Source organism: Linepithema humile, chromosome 2 (genome assembly GCF_040581485.1).
Source record: "Linepithema humile isolate Giens D197 chromosome 2, Lhum_UNIL_v1.0, whole genome shotgun sequence".
In the NCBI taxonomy this organism is placed as follows: Eukaryota; Metazoa; Arthropoda; class Insecta; order Hymenoptera; family Formicidae; genus Linepithema; species Linepithema humile.
Window position 1 is genome coordinate 7,948,428 of NC_090129.1, and position 21,428 is coordinate 7,969,855.

General features: G+C 38.7%; 1 protein-coding gene across 2 annotated transcripts in view; it reads left to right on the plus strand.

Moving 5' to 3' along the window:
- The first annotated feature begins 141 nt into the window (after positions 1–141).
- mthl1 (methuselah-like 1) overlaps positions 142–21,428 on the plus strand; it is a 120,790-nt gene continuing 99,503 nt past the window's right edge. For both annotated transcript variants that reach the window (XM_012378439.2, XM_012378440.2), the window contains exons 1-3: positions 142–976; positions 1,696–1,971; positions 5,980–6,215. In XM_012378439.2, the coding sequence (XP_012233862.1) occupies positions 459–976; positions 1,696–1,971; positions 5,980–6,215 (1,030 nt within the window). In that variant the 5' untranslated portion in view covers positions 142–458. The remainder of the gene's footprint in view (positions 977–1,695; positions 1,972–5,979; positions 6,216–21,428) is intronic.

The following is a 21,428-nucleotide window of genomic DNA, read 5'->3' on the forward strand; positions in this document are numbered from 1 at the left end:
TCGCCGTTGTCGAAGAAAGAAGGAAATGCATGCGGTGGTTGAATAAGGCAGAGTAAGGGCGATAGCATTGCGCGCGGTTGCGCGCGCATACTCGAGTCACGCTGCCGGCGGTGGGTCGTAGTCGAGCCGCGTGGTCGGACTGCTTCAGTAACTCCGAAGCGTTGTAACGAGAAGGTTGTGTTCGACGAGCGTCTGATACACGCGACTTCTTTTTTTCGGCATCCGGTGAATCCTTCGGGATATTTCTATTCTATCTCGACTTCTGTCGCTTCTATTCACATCGCGAGATGACATCGTGATCAATCTATTTATCATACGTTTATTGTTGAGCGCGAGTTCGCAAACGTGTTAATGTAAACTTTGAATTATCGTTTCGTAATAATCCAACGTAGACTGTCTTTAAAAAAAAAGTGCGACGGGTGAAAATAAAGTCGCTGTGCACGGCAAATTCCGGAATCATGAGAGCGTTTCTTCGTTGCTTCGCGTTCGTCACGGCGACCGCGGTGCTCGTCGTGTCGGAACCGAATAACTTAACAAACTCACAGGTGACGATTCTCAAGTGCTGTAGATACGGTGAGGCGTTGCAACAATCAGACGACAATTCGGATGAGATACCGCATTGCCAACCAACCAAGACCGTTTGGAAGCCATTAATTTATTCGCGGAAATCGCAAGGTTTTGTCTTTATACTTGCCGAGTGGCGTATTCTTGACGGTCGAAGACCGGAATGTGACGATCAATCGGAGTTGATTTTTCTACCTTCTCGAGTAAGTGCTCCGGTCTTCCTAATGGAGGAGGACGGAGCCGCGATGCCGGACCCAAACAATCCCGACAAAATTTCCGCCAATCATTACTGTACTGATTCGAATGGGCTGCTTACATGTGAAAAAAAATCCATGGGCAATCATGCCGCCGCGACCATGAGACCGCGAGTACGACGATGCTGCGGCGAGAATGCCACTTTCAACCAACAGAGGTAAACTTCTCGCACAACTTTGTTAACACTTGTTCACGCGGTCCGAAACAACGCAAATCTTGAAAAATTAGGTTAGGTTAAAGTGGAGATAACTTTATAAGAATCAATTCTATCAAGATCGCTTATAAAATTAATTGTAGTTAATTTTAAAATGTTTTTAATAACATATTTAGAAGAAAGAATTCTTTATTCACCTTACAATTACTAATATTATTAATAGTAAGATTAAAAACATTTCGTATTTGGGTGTTACAAAATAAATACCCAACATTTTAGACAACGATTTGTTTCTTTGATGAAACAAAGCAAAGTTTTCTTCATATTTTGAAATCGAATCGCTGCTTAGCAGCAACTAGTTTATTTATTGGGCGTCTTTTGAGTGAAATGTATGTGACCTTGACGTTCACAGGCTCATAGCTTTCTGACTTCGTTCGAGTGTTGATATTGCATGAATCGATTATCTAGTAAATTCTAACGTTACTATTCAATAAAATTGCTCACTTGAATTAAATATAGATAAATATTTAATTCAAGTGTATAAATTAAGTATAAATTAAATTTAATGTAATATTTAAAAAAGCTTTCTAATCACGTTTTTATATCGTATATCGTGTAACCATAGAATGCAAAAGAAGAGTTTACTGTTTATTGATTTCACATTCTCACGTTAACGATAGGAAATTTATATTAACGCATGGAAAAAATCTTTTTTGTTACAGAAATGCATGCGAGCATTTGACGAAAGAGATCGTTGATGCTCCGCCGCTATTGCCAAACGCGTCATCTGTCGTCGAGATCATAACGGGTTTTCCTACTTGCCCGAAATCAGACAACTTCACGATTCTTGGGGATACGAAGGATGCTGTGTTGCAACCCGATGGCGGTCTGGAGATAAACGGGATTGCTTTACCTACCAGCCAGTTTTGCGTTGAGAGGATTAAAGAACTCAACCAGATCGCCAAGGTGTTTGCCTGTCCAGAGCACGCACCACAAAGGTTAGTACATTAAAGTTAAGATCTTGCATTGCGCTATTGTCGTTCTTGTTGCACTTCCTCCTGCGCGCAACGTGATCCGTAAACAAAGATAAAGAATTCTCGTGTGTATTAAGATAACATTAAGATATCTGGTATTCGACACAAAGTGTACTTACTATATAAAACGATAAGGGAAAAGAATGTTCAGACAACTAAGAAATTTTTTAGATAATTGAATCTCGCCTTTCCTAATTCTTTCTGTTGTTTCTTGTTGATATCTCGGATTTCTGTAACATATGTTCGAAATCCGAGATATTTTTTATGTGATAAGCGATTTTAATTCTAGTATATTTTCGCTACGTGTTTACTGTAATATTGTTTGTATTGTTTACGCATATGGTTATTGATTTGCCATACTATGTTACATATTATAATTATAAGGTTAATCTAACCTAACCTAACCTAACAATATTTGAAAGCAATATTCGAAATAAATATTTTATTGTTTAAATTGGAAAGAAAAGTACTATATTAAATATTTAGTTTGCTTTTACTAAAATATTTTAATATTTTCATATATTATTTTATCACATTTTTTTCTTAATTAGTAATAACAGTTTTTTATGTGATATTAATATATTTCAAAAGTGTGCCGTTTTAATCTAAAACTTTGACAGCAGTTGCATGTGTAAATTGCAGAAAATTGAATATTGATTCGTCAATGCAAAGTCGATTCTCTTGTTCTTGTTCGGTCTATCTTCATTTATTTGCCCAATGAAGAACAAAATTGAGCTTGGCCAGTTCCGGCGACCAAGTCGTTCGACCCACTTTAAAGCTCCGAGCACGATCCGACTTTTTGCCCCGTTAAATATTGCCTGCTCCGATCTGAATTTATCACACGGCTTAATTGCACGTTTGACAGTAGATAGCTGCGCAAACGATAAACGGCACCGTTTCTACGTCATCATTCTTGAGCACGCCACGGCGAGAAAAAGTCGGATCCTTGTCACTTTCACTCCTCTTTGCGAAGTATTTCTAGGTCACGTGTGTTCAATCCCACGTCATCCAAGATTCCTTTGAAACGTTTTCACAACTCGATGATGCGTTTCCGCACAGCAGAGCGATGAGTGATGAAAATGTTTTTTTTCCATATGTATTATGTAAGAAAAACGATATTGCGGAAATTAGCAATTTATTCTCAAAGTGCCGATATAATCGATAAAGTTCTGGTTTTTTCTTTTTCAAAGAAGTTTTTCTTCTAAAATAACGTTTGAAAAAGATTTCTTTTGCGATTAAATATAAAATAATAATTCGAAGATAATGGAATGTAAACATCACATAAAAGATGTTGATAATAATTTTTTTTATTTTATATTATGACAAATGTGATAATAGCATATTTTCAATAGTTAAAAACTCTATCCAAAATTCCTCTAAAAAAATGAAACCATCATGCATATTTAATATAAATATCGTCAGAAACTAATGATACACACAGATTTTTATATTGCATAGCATAATTCGACAAAATATTGCTAAAATGATTTGTGCGTTTATCGTGTACGTCTGTATACGTCGCGTAACATAAGATAGGGTTAGAATATCTCATTTGCTGAGACATGTGCATCGTGCTAAGGCTAAGGATGGATTGACGGGTAGACACGTAGGACATCGCTGATAGTAAGATCCGAGAGTTTCCATTCAGACGCAGTGTCATGTAATGTCGCGTGGTACATACAGAGCCAATTCCTATCTATATAGAATATATCATTACCGTAAGGTATGCAAATGAACACTACGTGTTTATTTCCCGGATTCGAAGTCGCGGTACGCGTCGACACGACGTTTGCGAAATTACAGGGAGAATTTATGGCAGTTTGCAAAAGTTTAATCACCGGTAGGTGTACAAAGTAATATCGGAAATGCGATTAACGCGCACATTTGCGCCATGTGCAGGATCAATTTTGTAGAAAGTCGCGTACGTACACGCGTGTGTTTCGTTCGTATTCTATTTGCGCTTTGTATGTACATACGGGCTGGTTGATCGTTGACATTCTGTTTCTCGTGAAAAATTTACTTGCGAACAGATTCGGCGAACGCCAATCAATGAAACAAAACACAGCCGAATACTACAGTCGCATACTGGGTTTTTGCATCACGAATGCGTTACGAAGACAGTTAGTGAATTATTGCGATTTTTCTCTCAGAACGGAATTACATCAATCTGAAACCAATTAAATATATGAAAGATATGTTGTTTATACGCCTGAAACGTCACGTAATTGAGCAAATTCTGCAATAAATTGTAACTTTTACAATTTCTTGAGCTTTATCTTTGCAATACGTAATTTTTAAAATGTTTTTGAATTAATACATGCGCAAGAAGTGTACTTATAATGTATTAAAATAAAAACATAAGAAAATGGGTAATTATATTTCTAAAAAAATAGGCATTTTTTTGCATTGAAAGCTGTAATCGGAATACAACCGCAATGATACTGATTTGTTAAAGAAAAGAAATAGCAATCCGAGATACAGATGTGTAAATTCTGGAGTTAAAATTTAATACAATATTATCGTAAATTTATTACAATTTAATGTTTTGCAGTTTGAAGATAAAAAATATTTTATTCAAAATTTATTAGAATAATATTTATTACGCGTAAACTTCTGTTTCACGAAGATTTCTACAGCTATAACGAAGTTAAAAATACTAGGCAGTCGTGGAAATATTTTCTGCCACTTTCACCCACACATACTATGCGTATGAGTAATACCTCGATGCAAATTGAAACTGTCACAAATGATTTTGACATCTATCCATTCTAAACGCGGTAGATTGAAAAGTCGTTAGTCGCAATAAAAAATTGTTTTACGCGGATCTTTCAGGAACCTTAATTAAAAGTGGACGTAACGATCGCCGATAACGCGGTATTATTTCCGTTATAAAGCGTCGATCGAATATCTGGCTCAGTGCCCACCGCTGGCAGTGAGCCAATCGGTCAATTGCCGATGTGACGCCGATAAAACTGCCCGAATTTAATTAATCCACCAGCGTGAGAAATAACTAATAGGGCCATAATTTGTCTTCCTCTTCTGCGGTTTCTTTTTACGGAAAATGTCGACGGTATCAGCGGAATTTACATATTAAATGGATAATCTTTCTTTTCATCGTTAAGTAAAGAAAAAACGATTTATAAACTAGGAAGTATAGTTTGTAGGAACTTATATGAAAGAAAACTTTATCACAGAAGTATAATAGAAAACTATCATTATATTTTTGTTAAATGTTATCGTTATCGCATGAGGTTGAGGTTGTAATAAATTAGGATCTGTGAAGTTAGCACGACATTTTATTAATATAAAAAAAAAAAACAATTACAGTTCCAGTAGCACTTTTCATAATTCTACAGTTATACAGTACTACAGTCTTTATAAAAATTACGGAACTTTTTATTATTTTTATAAGGAACTGTAGAACTATGAAAAGTGCTACTGGAACTGTAATTGTTTTTTTTTTATATTAATAGAATGTCGTGCTAATTTCACAAATCCAATAAATTATATGTGTGTTGTTTGGGTTTGGAGTTCGTCGTTAATTGTTACGTGAGCCTGAATTACGCGTTCATTTGGGTCTTCCATTAATATGTGAACGCATAATAAAGCATAATATCATAGCTACTCAAATTAAATAATCCTTCGTTATTTAATACCTGTATTGAATTATTTGCATTATATGTGTACAATAGTATATATGCTTTGTATTCGGTGGAACTTTATGAATAAATGTCTAAAATTAAAATTAAAAGATAGAATTTAAAAATTATAAGATAGGAAAATTATATCTTATTGATTACATATAAAATTTTGTAAAAATGATAAACAATACAATATTTAATAGGTATCAGAAAAACATTTAAAGAATATTTTGGATTGCTAGACTTTTATATAAACGTCAGATAAATTTAGGTAATGCTAACGTCAGTTCGTAAAGTACATTAAAAATAGCGTTTTAATCTAAATTTTCAGACCCGCGGTGCAAGCGACGGACATCAGATTTACCTTATACCCCTTGGGCTTCATCATTAGTGCCATCTTCCTGGCCGCCACCCTGGCGGCCGGTTGTCTGCTACCAGCCTCTCATCACGTTCTGCACTGGCGCTGCCAGACTCATCATGTCGCCTGCCTGATGATGGGCGATATACTCATGGCCATCATTCAACTTGCTGGGGATTCCCTTCATGGTGTAAGCTGCAAAGCACTCGGTGAGTCTCTCTGCTTATTATTACCTTGTTAATTTTTTCATCACCGTTTCTTGCGTCTCGAAAGCGTCCTCTGAAGGTTCTGAAAGCGATATAATTACGATAATTTCAAGTTTGAATGCTGGGTATGGAAAAATGAGAAATACAAAAGCAAACCTCTCACATTCACTACTTCTTTTGATATTAAATCATATATTAACCATGCAATTTATTGCACAACTTTTTGTGGATTTTATTCGAGAAGAAGCGTGTTGCAAAAGCAATATTTAGAATTGTGGTATAATTTTGAACATGAACTTTGCTCCTGTATTCGTGCATTGCGATTTTAAAAATTACACGTTACAAAAAATAATTAAATTGGAGATTACGTATCTTCTATGCAAAAATTTGAATTTATCGGAATTATTAAATTGCTGAAAAAAATTGCTGTTTTCAAGTTCTATCTTCATATGCCACATTTCAATTTTATCCGGCTGCTATAAAGCAATCCGCGATCTTTCAGAAGATAAGCGAGGGGCTGGGATGTTTGTTGTTGGAATTTTCCACGACAAACTACATTTAATAGCCGCGTAAACGGAAAAAACGGACGTTTTACTGTTTATCGATGCGTGACGATCAGCCAATTCGGTTCTTTTATTAACGCTCATCGGTATGAATTGGAAGCGATGCGACTCGGATTAAACGAAATTGAAAAACCAACATGATTTTCGCGATGAATGAGAGTCATATTAAAAAGTAACAAAGAGAGAAATGATTTCGGTGATCTCGTCAAATTCGAGGACTATGTAGATCGAGTAATTTATTTTTTTCCAATGATTTTATTTTCTATCATTTGTATATGAATATATTGATCTTTCTATAGATATATTAGAGCTTTACAAGGGATTGCCGATTATACGCACAATGTCAGCCAGTGCAATTGAATGCACAGATGGAATACGAATTCGGCCCACGATCGAGGCCGGCTTTATTTGCTGGCTCGTCTCCGAAACTCCGGGGGTAATTATTCGGATAATCGTCGTAATCCCTCGTAAAGCTCCGCTCCTCTCGGCTCGTTCCGATCGCGAGGATCGATTAGTGCGTACATCCGTGCAAGCCCAGCTTCTCCGCGTTGTAATGGCGCGCAGAGGCTCTCATTTGCATGAAGAATCGATTACACAGATTCCATCGGGCCCCAAAATGTTTTTCCTATCGTGATCTGCGTTTAACCATTTGTTTTTACAAATTGACGTGACTGACCGAGTAGCTCTTGTCTGAAGTCTCTTATTATCTCACACGTGTCTTCTTATCTTCTTAAGCGTACTAAAAAGGAAAATATAAATTTTTTAAAAGCATTTAAAAAAAATAAGTTTATAAGAATCGCATAGATTAAAAGTAAAATATTATCTGATATAAATATAAAAAATCAATAGTTTTAAGACTGGTGAATTATGAGAGAATAAGAGTTAAATGCACTTTAGAAAATAATGCTGATATAAAAATCGCAGTAAACTTGCGACAGTTACATATTTTCATCGTCGATCACTCACAAAAATTGCAGTCATCGTTAGGCCATTGTATGATATGTTATTTTTGGAATAAGTAGTCCACTGTGATCGCATAAAACAAAAATGGAAGTTTTTACAACTTCCGCTGAAGTAATTCCCAACTAAAACTAGTTGTGAGGCCATGGACCTTCTCGTTCCATGAAAACCGAAGAAAGGAGAAAGTGGAACGTAGCGGCGTGTTGACCTACAATCTCTTTCTATCTTTCGACATTTTCGGTTTTTCTCTTCTTGATTCAAAGAAGGAACGTAAATTCCTTCTGAAATATTTTAATTGCATATTAACTTTTTAATTTTCAATATGTTATATATTCTCAAACTTTCTGAATATGACATTTTATAGCAATTAATAATATAAAAACGTTCATTTATAACTCATTATCACAAAGAGTTAATTATACCGCAATTATTTCTAGCGTATAAAATTCTGTGATATAACGCAAGATTAAATTTATCGAATTATCGACATTCTGCTGATTCAATGATTCGCCAATCAGCTTTTTTGCTATCGGAATGAAACAACTATTTCCGGTTGGAATCGATTAAACTTACATGATCGCGTTTCTGTTATTGCGTTGTATTATATGAGAAATCATGCCCTCCTCCACAATTCTTGCGTACTCTAGCACATTTAATTCGCACACACACGCATTACGTGTCTCATTACGACGACGTGAATATAACAGTATTACGATGCGAAGTCACATTGCGTTGAAGATAGGAATTCCAACGTGCCATCCCGCGACGACGATAACGGTAACAGAAATTCATTTTATTGCGGAACAACGTTCCTTTGCGTTTATTGTTTCGCGGAAAGAGCGCGAGAAACCGCTCGCCGATGCGTTCACTCGCGTATCCAACAGCCTTCGACCGACAGAGGAATATCGAACGGAACACGGAATGCATCACGATGCAATTTTTGAAGCATGCTGAATTTTGTGGCACGATGAACCGGAGAGTTCATATTCGTGGCGTTCACCGCGATACGAATATGCGATAAATGCAAAATTTTTCGCGCGTTCAGTGGCATATTTCCTTCCATTTTTTTTTATTCATATAGTATCGAAGTAATCCGATCTGTGTAGTATTTAAATAATCCAAGATATTGAATTTTTGCGAGAGGGATATGCAAGAATTTTGTGTATTTCTCGTATAAATTATGTTGGGTAATACGGATAATAATATTGTGTCCGTAGAGGCCGGTGCGTTCAATATAATATAATAACGAATTAAATTGCAGATATCATATTTGAATTATTGAGTAGAGTGGAAAATTTTATGATACCATAAAATGGTGTCGATCGATCTTGGCGTTACCGCAGGAATAATGAAATATTTTATATTCTGCTTATAATACAACACGGTTTACAATTTTTGCTATTCTATTATCATTGAATAATTGAAATACAGTATACATATTTTAAACTTATATTTGACAAAATAATATACAACAGAACTAGTTATCTCTTTCTCTTATTAAATTTCAGATTTATATTAAACTCGATAATATTTATTGTTGCTATGTGGAAATTAAATGATCAGATTGCAGTTCACATAATATATTCTGCAGTAATTAATATTGAAAATAATCCAATAATCCACATATAACATTAAGCACTTTGCAAACTTGTTTCTCGATTGAGGTATCGAATAGTAGTGATCTTGTAAAACATGTTCAATTAATCGCATCGCAAACACGTTGCAACTCGCGTGGCCTTCGACAATGAACGCGATTACACGAACACGCTGTCGCAATTCTTTTCTAATTGAATCCATCTGCGATCGTATCTGTCGTATCTTGCCCAACGACCAACGCGATCGTGTACTACGCGATCGTGTATTACGCGTATCATCAATTTTGCTCTCTTCGACGATCCGCAAAGCGAGTAGGTAGCAGAATATAAGAGCCAAGTCTTGGCGCGCCTCTTTCGAATCCCCCCTTTTCCCCTGACCTTTCTCGCGGTGCAGTCTCCTCGGAAAACATCAAGGATGGAGACCCTCACCGTGACTTTGGCTTTGACCGAGAACTCTAATGTCGCTCAGACATTGGGCGTCCATTTAAGGAGAAAACGCGCTGCCGTAACGTCGTCTCGAATGGGGGAACGAGAGAGTAAATCAAAGCCTCGTTGCCTTTTCGAGACGTTGTGTACCATGTTATACGCCGATCTGAGAGACGGGACGTGAAAGCGGATTTTACTTGATTGGCAGGAAATTCCTGCTTTTGGGAAATCTACTATTCACGCAAGACCGTTCAGACGAAATAATATTACCGCACAGTAACTTACGGCAAATCTTATTTCACATTTTCTTTATCAAATCTTATAAAATAAGAGTGTTCTGCATAAATCATATATTATTAGTAATACATTTTTGAATTTTCTTATTTATTTTTTACAAAGCTTGGAAACTTTCTGCGAATCGATCAATTTTCTTATTTGTTTTTGTATTTTATTTAAATCTTATAATCTGTTGACATTATCATATTTTTTTCTTTTGTCGAATAATTTGAAACGACTTGCCGCGTTTTTATTCGCTGCATAAGGAAGCGATATCTATAATCTTCAACGAGCGACGACACCAAGGAAAGAAACTGTCGACGCGATATCGTCAGAATTAATGTCGGCAAAAAGCAACGCGCGCTTCCATGTCACGAAAAGTCACGAACTTTTGTCGTCTGGAACGGGATTTGTCGCGGTTAGAGACTTTCTTCGACTTTTCATCGAAGAAAAGATGTTTATGTCTGCCAGATACCGTTAGACAAATACGGAAACTTTTGTACGTTCTAGGAATTATAAAAAATCTTAAACTACACATTAAGCAGGAATTTATTTACAGGATCTCATAATCCTTGATGTACAAAATTCAGATATTTTTCACTGATTTTAACAAGTTTAAAATTTAGTTAGAAAGAGTTTTTTTTTTACATTTGAAAGACAGTTAAATCCTAATGATAGTCATAGCTTTCGATAAGCTCTCACCATCGTAGGCTCTGTATAGTGTAACGTTCTGCACCAGGCCACCCATTAACAATGAACCCTTTATGACTATTAACTGTTACGCTTTACGAAAAATGCTGACGCACAGAACAAACGCAAATAAACAAATTACTGTTTCGCGTTTTTTCAAGCATGACTGATAAACACACAAATGCTTCCAACTTGAAACGTTTAAAAAAATTTATACCTAAGATTCAGATATTATTATTAAAAAGCCGAAAATTTATTTCTAACTTAATAATAATTCGGAAAATAAATATGAAGAGGAAAATTATTCGTATCAATCGACGAGTGAGACTGATGTTTATTCATGCATGCGGTGGTTCTACTAAATTTTCCATTATCTCCGAAAACTTCGCACGTCGTGAGAGAAGCGCCAGGAATACCTAGAGACACCGTAATCTTTGCCCCACTTTATCTCACTGTGAGCCAGGGAGATATCTTTTACCTAATTCGAGAAAGTGCTGAAGGAATTTAGACCAACCGGAATTAGTGTCGACTATTAAGTTATTTTAACAGAATTAAAAATAAAATGATTTCTAGTTGTGCTTATCATACCAATGAATAAGTAAACGCTTCAACGAACGCGTAAAGTAAATTTGTTTCTATAAAAAATAATTGTGTACTTTGGTCGATTGTTTTAAGCTTTATCGTCAATCTGCAATATTGTGTATTTTATTTTGCATAAATCGTGTCGCGGAAGTTCTATAAATGACGAATGGCATAAAGAGCCGGTGTATTTTCTTGCCGAATGTGTTCGCTTATAAATAAGGGAAGAATCGCTCGTAAAAAGTCAATGAGCGTCATTCTTTGTCTCGTGTGCGAGCGTGCACTCTCCACTTATGCGAGTATTTATGCATACGTACACGCACGAGCGTGCACTCACGCGCCGCTTCAATACGGCAAGTCGTGCTTTGGTTGCCGATATCCATATGCGGCTAATGGCAACAGGCACAGCCAGAATCTCTTTTTGCGCGGCGGTCTGTATCGATAGCACAGTGCATTCACCTCTTTACTACGTTGGCTGTGTTTCAGTCGGAGATTTTTTCATTACTTACTCCTTACGGATCCCGCGAAACGCCAAGTTATTTGGTACACGATGTTTGCCTGTTGCACATGAAATGTCTCATTTCGAATATTTGAATTTTGCAAAAGGCTTTTTGTCCGCGATGTCGAGGGCATATTTGGCATATTTGATCTTAAATGTTTAATTTTGCTCATAAGGAAAATTTTCTGCAGAATCTCTTTGGAGAAAAATCAAAAATAGTAATTAAAATCAAAATTAAATGTATTTTAATATTTCTTGATATTAAAAACGTGAAATTAAAAAATATATTTTGCGTGCACAGTAATATATTCTGTGAAATTTTAATTCGTTACCATCTCATTTTCAAAATTGATATATTTACCTTACATTTTATATATTTAATTTTTAATAAAACATTATTAAATATTGTTTTTTTTTAACATTTTATTGTGAGATGCGCGTGCGTGTGCGTGATCATTATAGGAGCACATAAAGAGAAAATAATCTTAAAACATTTTAGCGCGTTTAATGGCGAAATTACACGGAATCAAGCTTGATGCTAGTTATCTTCGTATAAAAGGCCATTATAGTTATCGTTGCAATTCGAGACGTCGTTCTTGCATGCATCTTTATGAATGCCCTTTTCGGGGCGCCTCGTAAAGCTTCCCGTTTTTGCGCCGTCGTTCGCAAACTCGCGCGACGCTGCGACCGTTTTGTCTGGGTCTGCGCAACAAATCGCGGCACGCCGTTTTTATTTGCGGAGGACGCGCGCGGTGATTAAAGAGCGGCACGATAGTGGCAGGAAATAACCCCTTTGCAAAAAAAAGGACAAGTCCACCGTACGTGGTCCGTACGTGGGCGCAAAGTAATTACGTGAGAGACGCAATCTGGAATGCGTATGAGAATACACGCGCTTTTTATCGCGTTCCATGCAAGTTTTAGGCCGTGAAGCGATTAGTCCGATTAAATCAAGAGAGAGAATCGATGAAACTGGTTCAAAATGAAGAAAAGAGAGTACGGTAAAGAAATTGACTCGCTCGAATTGATTTAGAATGTTAACGAGTTAACAAAATCTCTAACCGCACTATTTGAACTCTTATTGTCGAAATATATAAAAATATTTTAATCCTAACGGAAACTACTTCGCAAAATATAAAACTCTCAAAGATAATACGAGAAGTATTTTATTCAGTTTTATTTCTTACTTTAATTTGACATATTGCTACTTTTATTGCATAAATGCATTTTGATTGAGATTGCAATTTGATCCGCCGTCGCGTAATTGGTCGCAAATTCGCGCATCACTTATCTCGAGATGAACGAATTGTGGCGTATCGAGCACATTTGCAGAACGACAAAGCGGTAATCAGATTGTCGATGGGGCACTACTTTCGCGACGAGACTTCATCGAGGAGCTGAGAGCTAGAAGAAAGAAGGGGGAGTCAAGGGTCCCCATGGCGCCATGGGACTCTATCGGAGTTTCCTCTCTTTCTTCTCCTTCTCTCTCATCATTGCGCCTCATTTCTTTCGGTTGTGACGAGATATGTCCCAGTCACGTAACCCTAAATTGCTCAATTATTTCCCAATCGTTGTCGCAATGGATCACGTTTGCAGCAGTCCCGAAAGCATTTGTATTGGCTTTCAAGTCTACTCCAGAGTCTCCAGACATTATCAGTCTGGCGCGCTCCCGGATCGAGCCGACCGGAAAATGCACGCGATTGCCTTTCTTGAAAAATCCCGCTCGAGAGGTATTGCGATATGAGCTTTGTTCCGCGGACTATTTCGTCTATCTCTTATTTGTGTTTATTAGTTCTTGTCAAAAGTTCGGAAAGAATGTATTGTTGTGCGAGATGGGTGTAGAACTTTGTACCAACTCTCTGCAATTTTTTATCTATCTTTTCTCTTGTTATTCGAGATTGCTGCGCTTCTAAATATATCTTAGATCTTTAATTAATACTAAACTAAATAATTCTACACTTTCAGATTGTCGTATATATGTATTGATATTTATATATTTCGCACAATTCGTCTAAAATAAGTAGTTTTGTGTAAGTAGTATCGAATCCGTGCAGTAAATCGCGAACACTTGGCGGAGAATTTTCCGGAGCGCGTGATTTAGAAACGAGCGTCAAGGAAGACATTATGCAGCGTGGCGTAACTTCATAGGACTGGTTTTCACGGTACGTTAGACCGAAATAGAAATAAATAACACAAGCAAGGGCGGCAGCGACAGCGACGATTACCGCCGCAAGCCCGTGCAATCAGTTTTTCCGGGTTTTCCGGCCGCTAGAACATAGCTGTCGTGGCGGAAAGGCAAAGTATACACAGTGCGCGGAGTAGACGGAAGAAGCACCTCCGGTCGTCGGAGGGAAGAATTATTTCTCTTCGTTCCATCGCTTCCTAACCTCGTTACAGAATGAAAAGAAAGCTCTCGTCGTCGCGCTGAAGTTCGACCGGCGACCGGAATCACACCGACGGACAAACACGCGATCGTTCCAGTCTCTCTTTTTTTTTCCGCCGTCCGCCGCGCGCGCCGTCCTCGTCCCGTAAAATGGGTTCGGAGGATGTGGCTCGGGAAAAACGCGGTTACACACCCTATTCTATGCGGCCCGTAACTTCTCTCTCCCGCGTATTTCCGATTCATCCCACCGTATGGCGAGATCGTCTAACGAAGCGTTTTCTCGCGTCGCCGTGGTGCGCCAACTAGATCGTATAAATCTATCGCGCCGCAGTATAGAAAAATTGATGGTCGCGCAGAAGTTTGCAGATTTATATGACTTATCGCTTCCGATAGTTATCGCTCCTCTCGTAAGCCATCTCGAAAATTATATTTACAGTACTTTTTTTTGCGCGTGTCGAAAATTCCATGTCTCTTCTTTCCGCGTCGAAAATATCAGATTTTGATTTTGCATTAAAACTTGATTTTCAAGTACATTTATAAAGCAAAGTTTTGATAATAACGTGTAAGCTTAATGCAAACGCGCTCTCCGTTCAATGATGAACGTCGTTAGGGCTTTGGGAGCGCCGTCCCGCTGAGAATCCAATATTCGAAAATTCAATATTGTACGGTTAAACCTATCTGCAGATTCTACGGAGTACGTAACGCGCGTGTTCCCGGATATTACCCGATATTAGAAAAAGCAGACTACGCCGAGGACTACGGGAACGACGCGGATCCGCGAACGTCGATTCCGCCCTTGCCTTGCGCCGCGACGCAAGAGTCGAAAACAGACGGCGTCTTGCCGTCTCTTCTGTCTCCGTCGTGCGCACGCACATCCTCTTTCGCATCTCCCCAATAACTTCGGAGGGATGATGAAGCGCCGGGAATCTGAGCGGAAAAACCGGCAGCCCGCTCGTCCTTTTTGCTGGATTTCCGGCGCACAAATATAGGCGCATACGCCGAACGTCTGTGAAAAAGAAATGATGAAAGCATGAAGCCACGTCCATGTACAGGGTGTTTGATAATTGTCGGCAGGATTAGGAAAGAGAAGTAATTTGTTATTGCGTAATAAATCTATTCACGGAATAAACTCTCTCCAGAGAAAAAACTCTCCCGTTAATGACTGCTTTTGTGGTTACAGCTCAATGCGCGCGCGTTTGGTTATGACTTTCAAACGGACATGCTATTCGTTTTGATCAATAAATAACGAAAATAAAACGAAATGTAAGCGCTATGCTTCGCGGAAGTAAAATCGCGGCCGCTTAGGTTTCCATTTTACCGTTAAAAGTAACAGGTAACAATATGACTCCTGCCTTAGTTCTCCATCTGTAGTTGACTAGTAAATAAGGGGACCGTTATTTTTATTTGCATTTCTAGATCATAGCACTTATTGCAATCCACAGTCTGCTGTGCTCTACATTATAGACTTTATATATTTTACTGTCATTAAAGAAACCGGTTATATATGATGCGCGCACATTAAACTTTGACCGCAGGAAATTTAGCTAAAAGCTTCTTTCAAAATAAAAAAAAAGAAAGAATATTATTGTAAACCAATTTGTTCTGTTAGAAAAATTTATAGCATTTCTCTGTTTGTACTTTTATTCAAACAAATCTCCAGATGAATGCAAAACTTTTTTCAATGCGAAAAACGTTTTAGTGGAAAATAAATTAGTGTAGCATTTGCATTGTTCTCCCGGAAACTCTTTCAATTATCAAACCACCCCATACATACGACGCTGGCCATTTGGAATGCGTCCATTTTTCCGGGACGAATCCCGGGTAGTTTCGCGGCGGAGTTTCCAGAAACTCGCGCTAAAACAACGAGAAGAAGCGTCGCGACGCCGTCTGGTATATCGCGGCGCGCGCTCGGACACGGACTAGACAATCGGTAACATCCATTCCCGGCCGCGTCGCTCTCTTGTTTCCCTCGTCTCGCGTACCATGAGCTCGCTCTTATTTCTAGTTGTTTGCGCGTGTTTATGTCGAGTTTTTTTCCCCCCGTTGTCCGTTCTTCGTATTTATCCTTGTTTGCCTGCTCCGCGGTACGCTGGACGTTGAGACATGGTAGCAAGAAGACGGAGACACTCGCTTCGAGGTTCTTCCTGCCGCGAACAAAAATCTACGAAAATAAGGTGGTCAAATTTTTGTGTTACGAAAGAGAACAGTAATGTATTTTGGATCTTTATTGTCCGAAATAACTTTTAATTTTCAAAAGAGGACATACAGTCGTACGTATAAAATGCAACAGCGCTTTACACAATATTTACCAGAATATCGTTAGACTTGGCGAGTTTTTCTTTTTACAAAAGCAGTTGTTCCAAATATTAATTGTGTCGTGTAGTTATGCGGAAGAGCCTAAGATTCGTGATAAATCTGCTTTTTATGATATGACATCTATCTTCGTTTTATTCCACTTTTTCGCAACGTCTACTCGAGTTACTTACCATCGTTACCTTAGCACTTTTCTTGCTGGCTAGAAACTGGAATCCCTCCTTGATGGACGTAAAATCGCGATGAAACGTAGGAAGGTGAAGAGAGCGCAAAGCTTATTCCTTCATGCGATTCCAAACGTTCTATCAATCATTTCGGAATCCCTGTCGGTCTTCAAGTTTCAAGCTTGCAGTATACTTTTTTAACGATCTACTTTCCGCAAGATCCAATCTTTAATCGACAGCTCTTACGTTCTCATATCTTGTTTCACTCTAATCGCCTTAATTTCCTCTCCTTTGAATGTTCGCACGCGATAATGGCTCCGAAGCTTACGATATCGAAATTTGCAAGAAGATTCTTATTACATAGATACTCATCAACAGCATTCGGTTATATTTGCAAGATATTAGTATTATGCTAGAAGAGTCATTATATAATTTTACAGTCTTCTTAATCGCGAGGAATACACAATAATTTACTATGTATTCTTATAACGACAGTCGTAAATTGTCGTTGCAGCAACGCAAAACATATACACGATTACGGTGATAATAAATTGGTAGACGACGACTTGAAGGAGTCGCTATAGTTTATTATTATTGCCGTGCTTATAGTAGTATTTCTTTGGTGGCCATTCATTGCGTGTAATTTACCTTAGTCACCCAGTAAGTTGATATCTTACAAAATGATATTTTGGGATCTGATTGATAGACCCGACCGCTCTCTCAGTTCGTTTATTTTCTTCCCTCAGTTGTGCTCTTAATTTTTCGAAGAAATGAGAGAATTTTCACGATTTAAATAGGTCACTTGTATACAGTGTCGTATATACTGATAAAATCTATTTCTAGCTTAAAATGACACATTCCCTCAATTTATATTTAAAAAGTTGTGAGAAGAGGAAGAGCCGCGCAGAGAGATACAGCGTTTTTTTATTTCGCGAAAGTGTTAAATGAAATAACACGGGCACATTTATGAGTTTAGTTTAAACTAAATTTAATGCAAGCGGAGAAAATTAGACAACTATATATACGGAAGAAATATAACCGGGCGAGCGAGCTATCTCGTCGCACACACGCGACTACTTAACTATTAAAGCACACGCGGATGAAATAACATGACGTTTACTTCCATTTCGAATGATTTGCAAACTTAATGAAATCCATCCGCCGAGCGTTGAAATACGGGATATACTAATATTAATAACATCTCATGACGTGCGCGCACGAGTTACAGCTGCACCCCCGGAAATGGAGCTCGCAGCGGCGGCACCATGGCTCGCGCGGACGCGAAACATTTTTCGCGGCAATATGTCCGATTAAACTCACATGGCAGCGTCGCGCAATAATTCACGTGGCCGCGTTCTCTCTCCTCCCACTGTCATTCCCGCTGTTTTTCCGCTCCTTTTTTCCCCGGCAGCGTTTTTAAGGCTCGCGGCGCGGCTAATAGGAAAAGATTGTGTCTCACTAGGGTGGCCCCCAACGCAGTTCTCGCGCTCGATTTGTCATGGTGACGTTACGCGAAGTCTCGCTATGAAGGGGAGCGCTTCTTCTCCTCGCATCGCTTCCCTTCGTCTGATCCCTTCCACGTAAGCCCATCTCATCCCGTGAAATTAAGGCGCGTTGCGGAGTTTTGTATTTCACGACCCACATTGCGATTAAGTACCGCCGCTGTGTGCTCGATAAATCCTCCCGTTCGGCGACGGCGACGACGACGACGACGACGACGACGACGACGACGACGACGACGACGACGACTTGCTCTGCCGCAGCGGCGACTCCACGTCGGAAAGCTCGGATCGCGAACGTATTTTCTCTCCGACTCGTCATAAATATTTATCGCGAATAAAAGGTAGAACATTCGCTGCAGGGAAAAAGAGCAAGGCATAACGTTACGTTTTACGAATGCAACGAAATTCTGCATCGACAGTGCTTATTGAGAAACTGAGATCGCATGGATTTTGTCGTATAAATAAATTAAAGAATTAATTATTTCTATTGCTTGTAATTTTTAAAATTAATAACAATAATGAAGCTAACATTTTAGCTAACGATACAAAATTAAATTGTTGCGTTTATTGTTAAAATACTTAATAATTATTATTTTCTTAATTAAAACATTATTGATTAATTAATCTTTAAGGCGTAATAAATAAATGAATCAAAGATTAGTTAACATTAAACATAAATTTTTTATTATACACATATGCTAATTGGAATCACGATCGTAGTTGAATCTTTCGAAAAAGTTTATGTCAGAATTTAATGTTTATTAAGTCATAAAATATTCTACAAACACGGTATCTTCTGTAATATAGTTCATACCTTGGAATTAATTTACAGAAACTAATTATCTTCATTCTTTTACGACTTCGGAAATAGGCAGCGACGTACGAGATTGCGAATTTAGAAAACAGGTTTTATAAATCCTGTTTCGCCGGCGCGAGACTCACCGAAATGAACGAACTGGTTCTTTACACGCGCGTAACTTTCGAAAGGAAGAGACATCTATCCCTCCCTTTTGAAGGGCCGAGCTCTTCAATTATCCGTCGCGCGACGGAGTGCAACAGCACAGTCGAGTCACAGAATGAAATTCCAATTCGTTGGGGTTCAACGCCGCGCTGCGTTCTCGAGCACCAGTCCGCACCTGTCTCTCTTTCTCCTCGTTACTCTCGTTACTCTCCGAGCGAAACCGGGAAATTCGAAATAAAAAAGGGACAGAAACCGCGCGGTGGACCCTTGGTAGAAATTTATTCACCGCGCCGGAACCGAAGTTAGCGACCTGCTAGACTACGGCGCGGCGCCCGTGCAGAGTATTACGCTATGAGAAATAGTATCGTCTCTGATCCGCCAGTAGTATCCCGTTTAATGCATATTCAGCGGCTGCGCGCGCGGGTAACCACCAGCGGAAAATCTAGGAGTGTGGAGTAAGCTCGGTAATTTCGTACTTTCACTTTGGCGCATACTTATCTATAATCTCTCTCTCTCTATCTCTCGGTGCCGCGGTCGGCAAACTGCCAGACTTATTGCGCGATAAGTCGCTTAAAACTGGACTCCGGTTACTCCATTAAAGTTAACCTGGTATAAACGTAAGATAATCTTTTACAGAAATTTTATAATTTCGCGTGACGGATTGTCGTGCAGCGGCTATCAATTTATCTAGTTTCATGATCGCTTGTTTACAAGCGGAGAAATATGATATCTCGAACACACATTGTAAAAAGCTTTCACAGACGATTTCGACAACTTTTATCTTGATTTAACCTTTTTGTTTTTCTACTTCTAAGAAGTTCTAAAAAGAGATAAAGAATCAATTAAAGTGAAGTGAAAGTTAGACGTTCGTAAGGATTGCAATCGAGGATGTTGAATCCTGTCGAAATTTGCGATTTTCAATTTGCAACATTAAACCTTAAATGATTATTTGTAATAATTAGATTAGAACGTTAGTAGTAGAATGATAGTAATGACGGATCATAAACGCAATTAATTAATATTCATTATTACTGATTGATTAATAATCACCATAATTAATATCAATATACATACGATATCTGGATTTGTGAAATACTCATTTCAGGGAGACAATTAATTATATCATAATTAATGTTTAATCGGTGAACATCAATTTGGCGGACTTTTTAATATTTATAAAATATTGTAATAACACGTGCTGAAACGATCGCAGAAATATGTATCTAAAAGCAGTAAAAGCACTTGAAGTCTAACTTTCAGCAGAATTTTAGCAATTCGAGAGTTCTCTCGCAACTCACATATCGCAGAAGTATTAACGAACAGTACAGAATACATCGCGCACAAACGCGCTTTGGCGGCGACGAACGAAAAGGCATGTGCGCGGTAGCGATCGATATTTAATATTTGTCCTCGCCGCGCGGCCAGCGCGGTTTTTCTCCCTTTTCGACGCGCAGTTCAAATTTACTTTGGAATTTCGCATAGCGATTTTATTACGAGGAAAGTTTACCCATGAGAGACACGGTGAGAAAGAGAGACAGAAAAACCCATTCTTTTCTTTCACGATTCCGCTTTCTTCCGCGAGCGAACCGTTGATGCTCGTAAGAAAATAGCGCCTTTATGCGGCGCGTAAAAGTGCGTGCGCACGCGCACATACAAGCCGAGAACGATCCAGGGCGGGCGGTTTTTATCGTTGAAAAGCGCGTCGGAACTCTTTCCTTGGCACGGGATCCAACCCGCGCACGATGAGGTTTTTCCTTTTTGCGGTCCGCGCTCGGATAACTCCTGGACTTTCCCTTTCTCTTCTTTATCTCTTCCCGCACTCTCGTCCTTCTTTTTCCTCTGCCCTCCTTGTTCTCTTCTTGCCGCTCTTCACGGTTTTCTCCACCTCGTTCTCTCTATCTCATCTCGCCCGATGCACTTCTCTGCGGCTTTATTTACGTGTTTTCGGCCGAGTACGAGTGTCCTCAAGTTGCCGCGAGAGCACTCGCCCGCGCACTTATCCTCCCGGCTCGTAAAGAAAGCCCCCGTTGAGAATCATTGCGCTTCTTGCTGGTTCGATGGGTGTATCCATCAGCGTAATGTTGAAAGTAATAGAATTACGCTGGATTTCCCTCTTCCTGTCACAGACGCATTTATGAAGATACTTTTGCGTTTACGAGGGACAGTTTAATCCCGTGGTTTTGAGAGAAATAAATTGGTAGCCAGGCATACCTCCGATTGGATTGATCCTTGCGGGTTTCTTGCCGAGTAAACCGGCCCGATTTTGATTACGATAAAAAGAATCCGGGGAAAACATCTGTTTTATTAA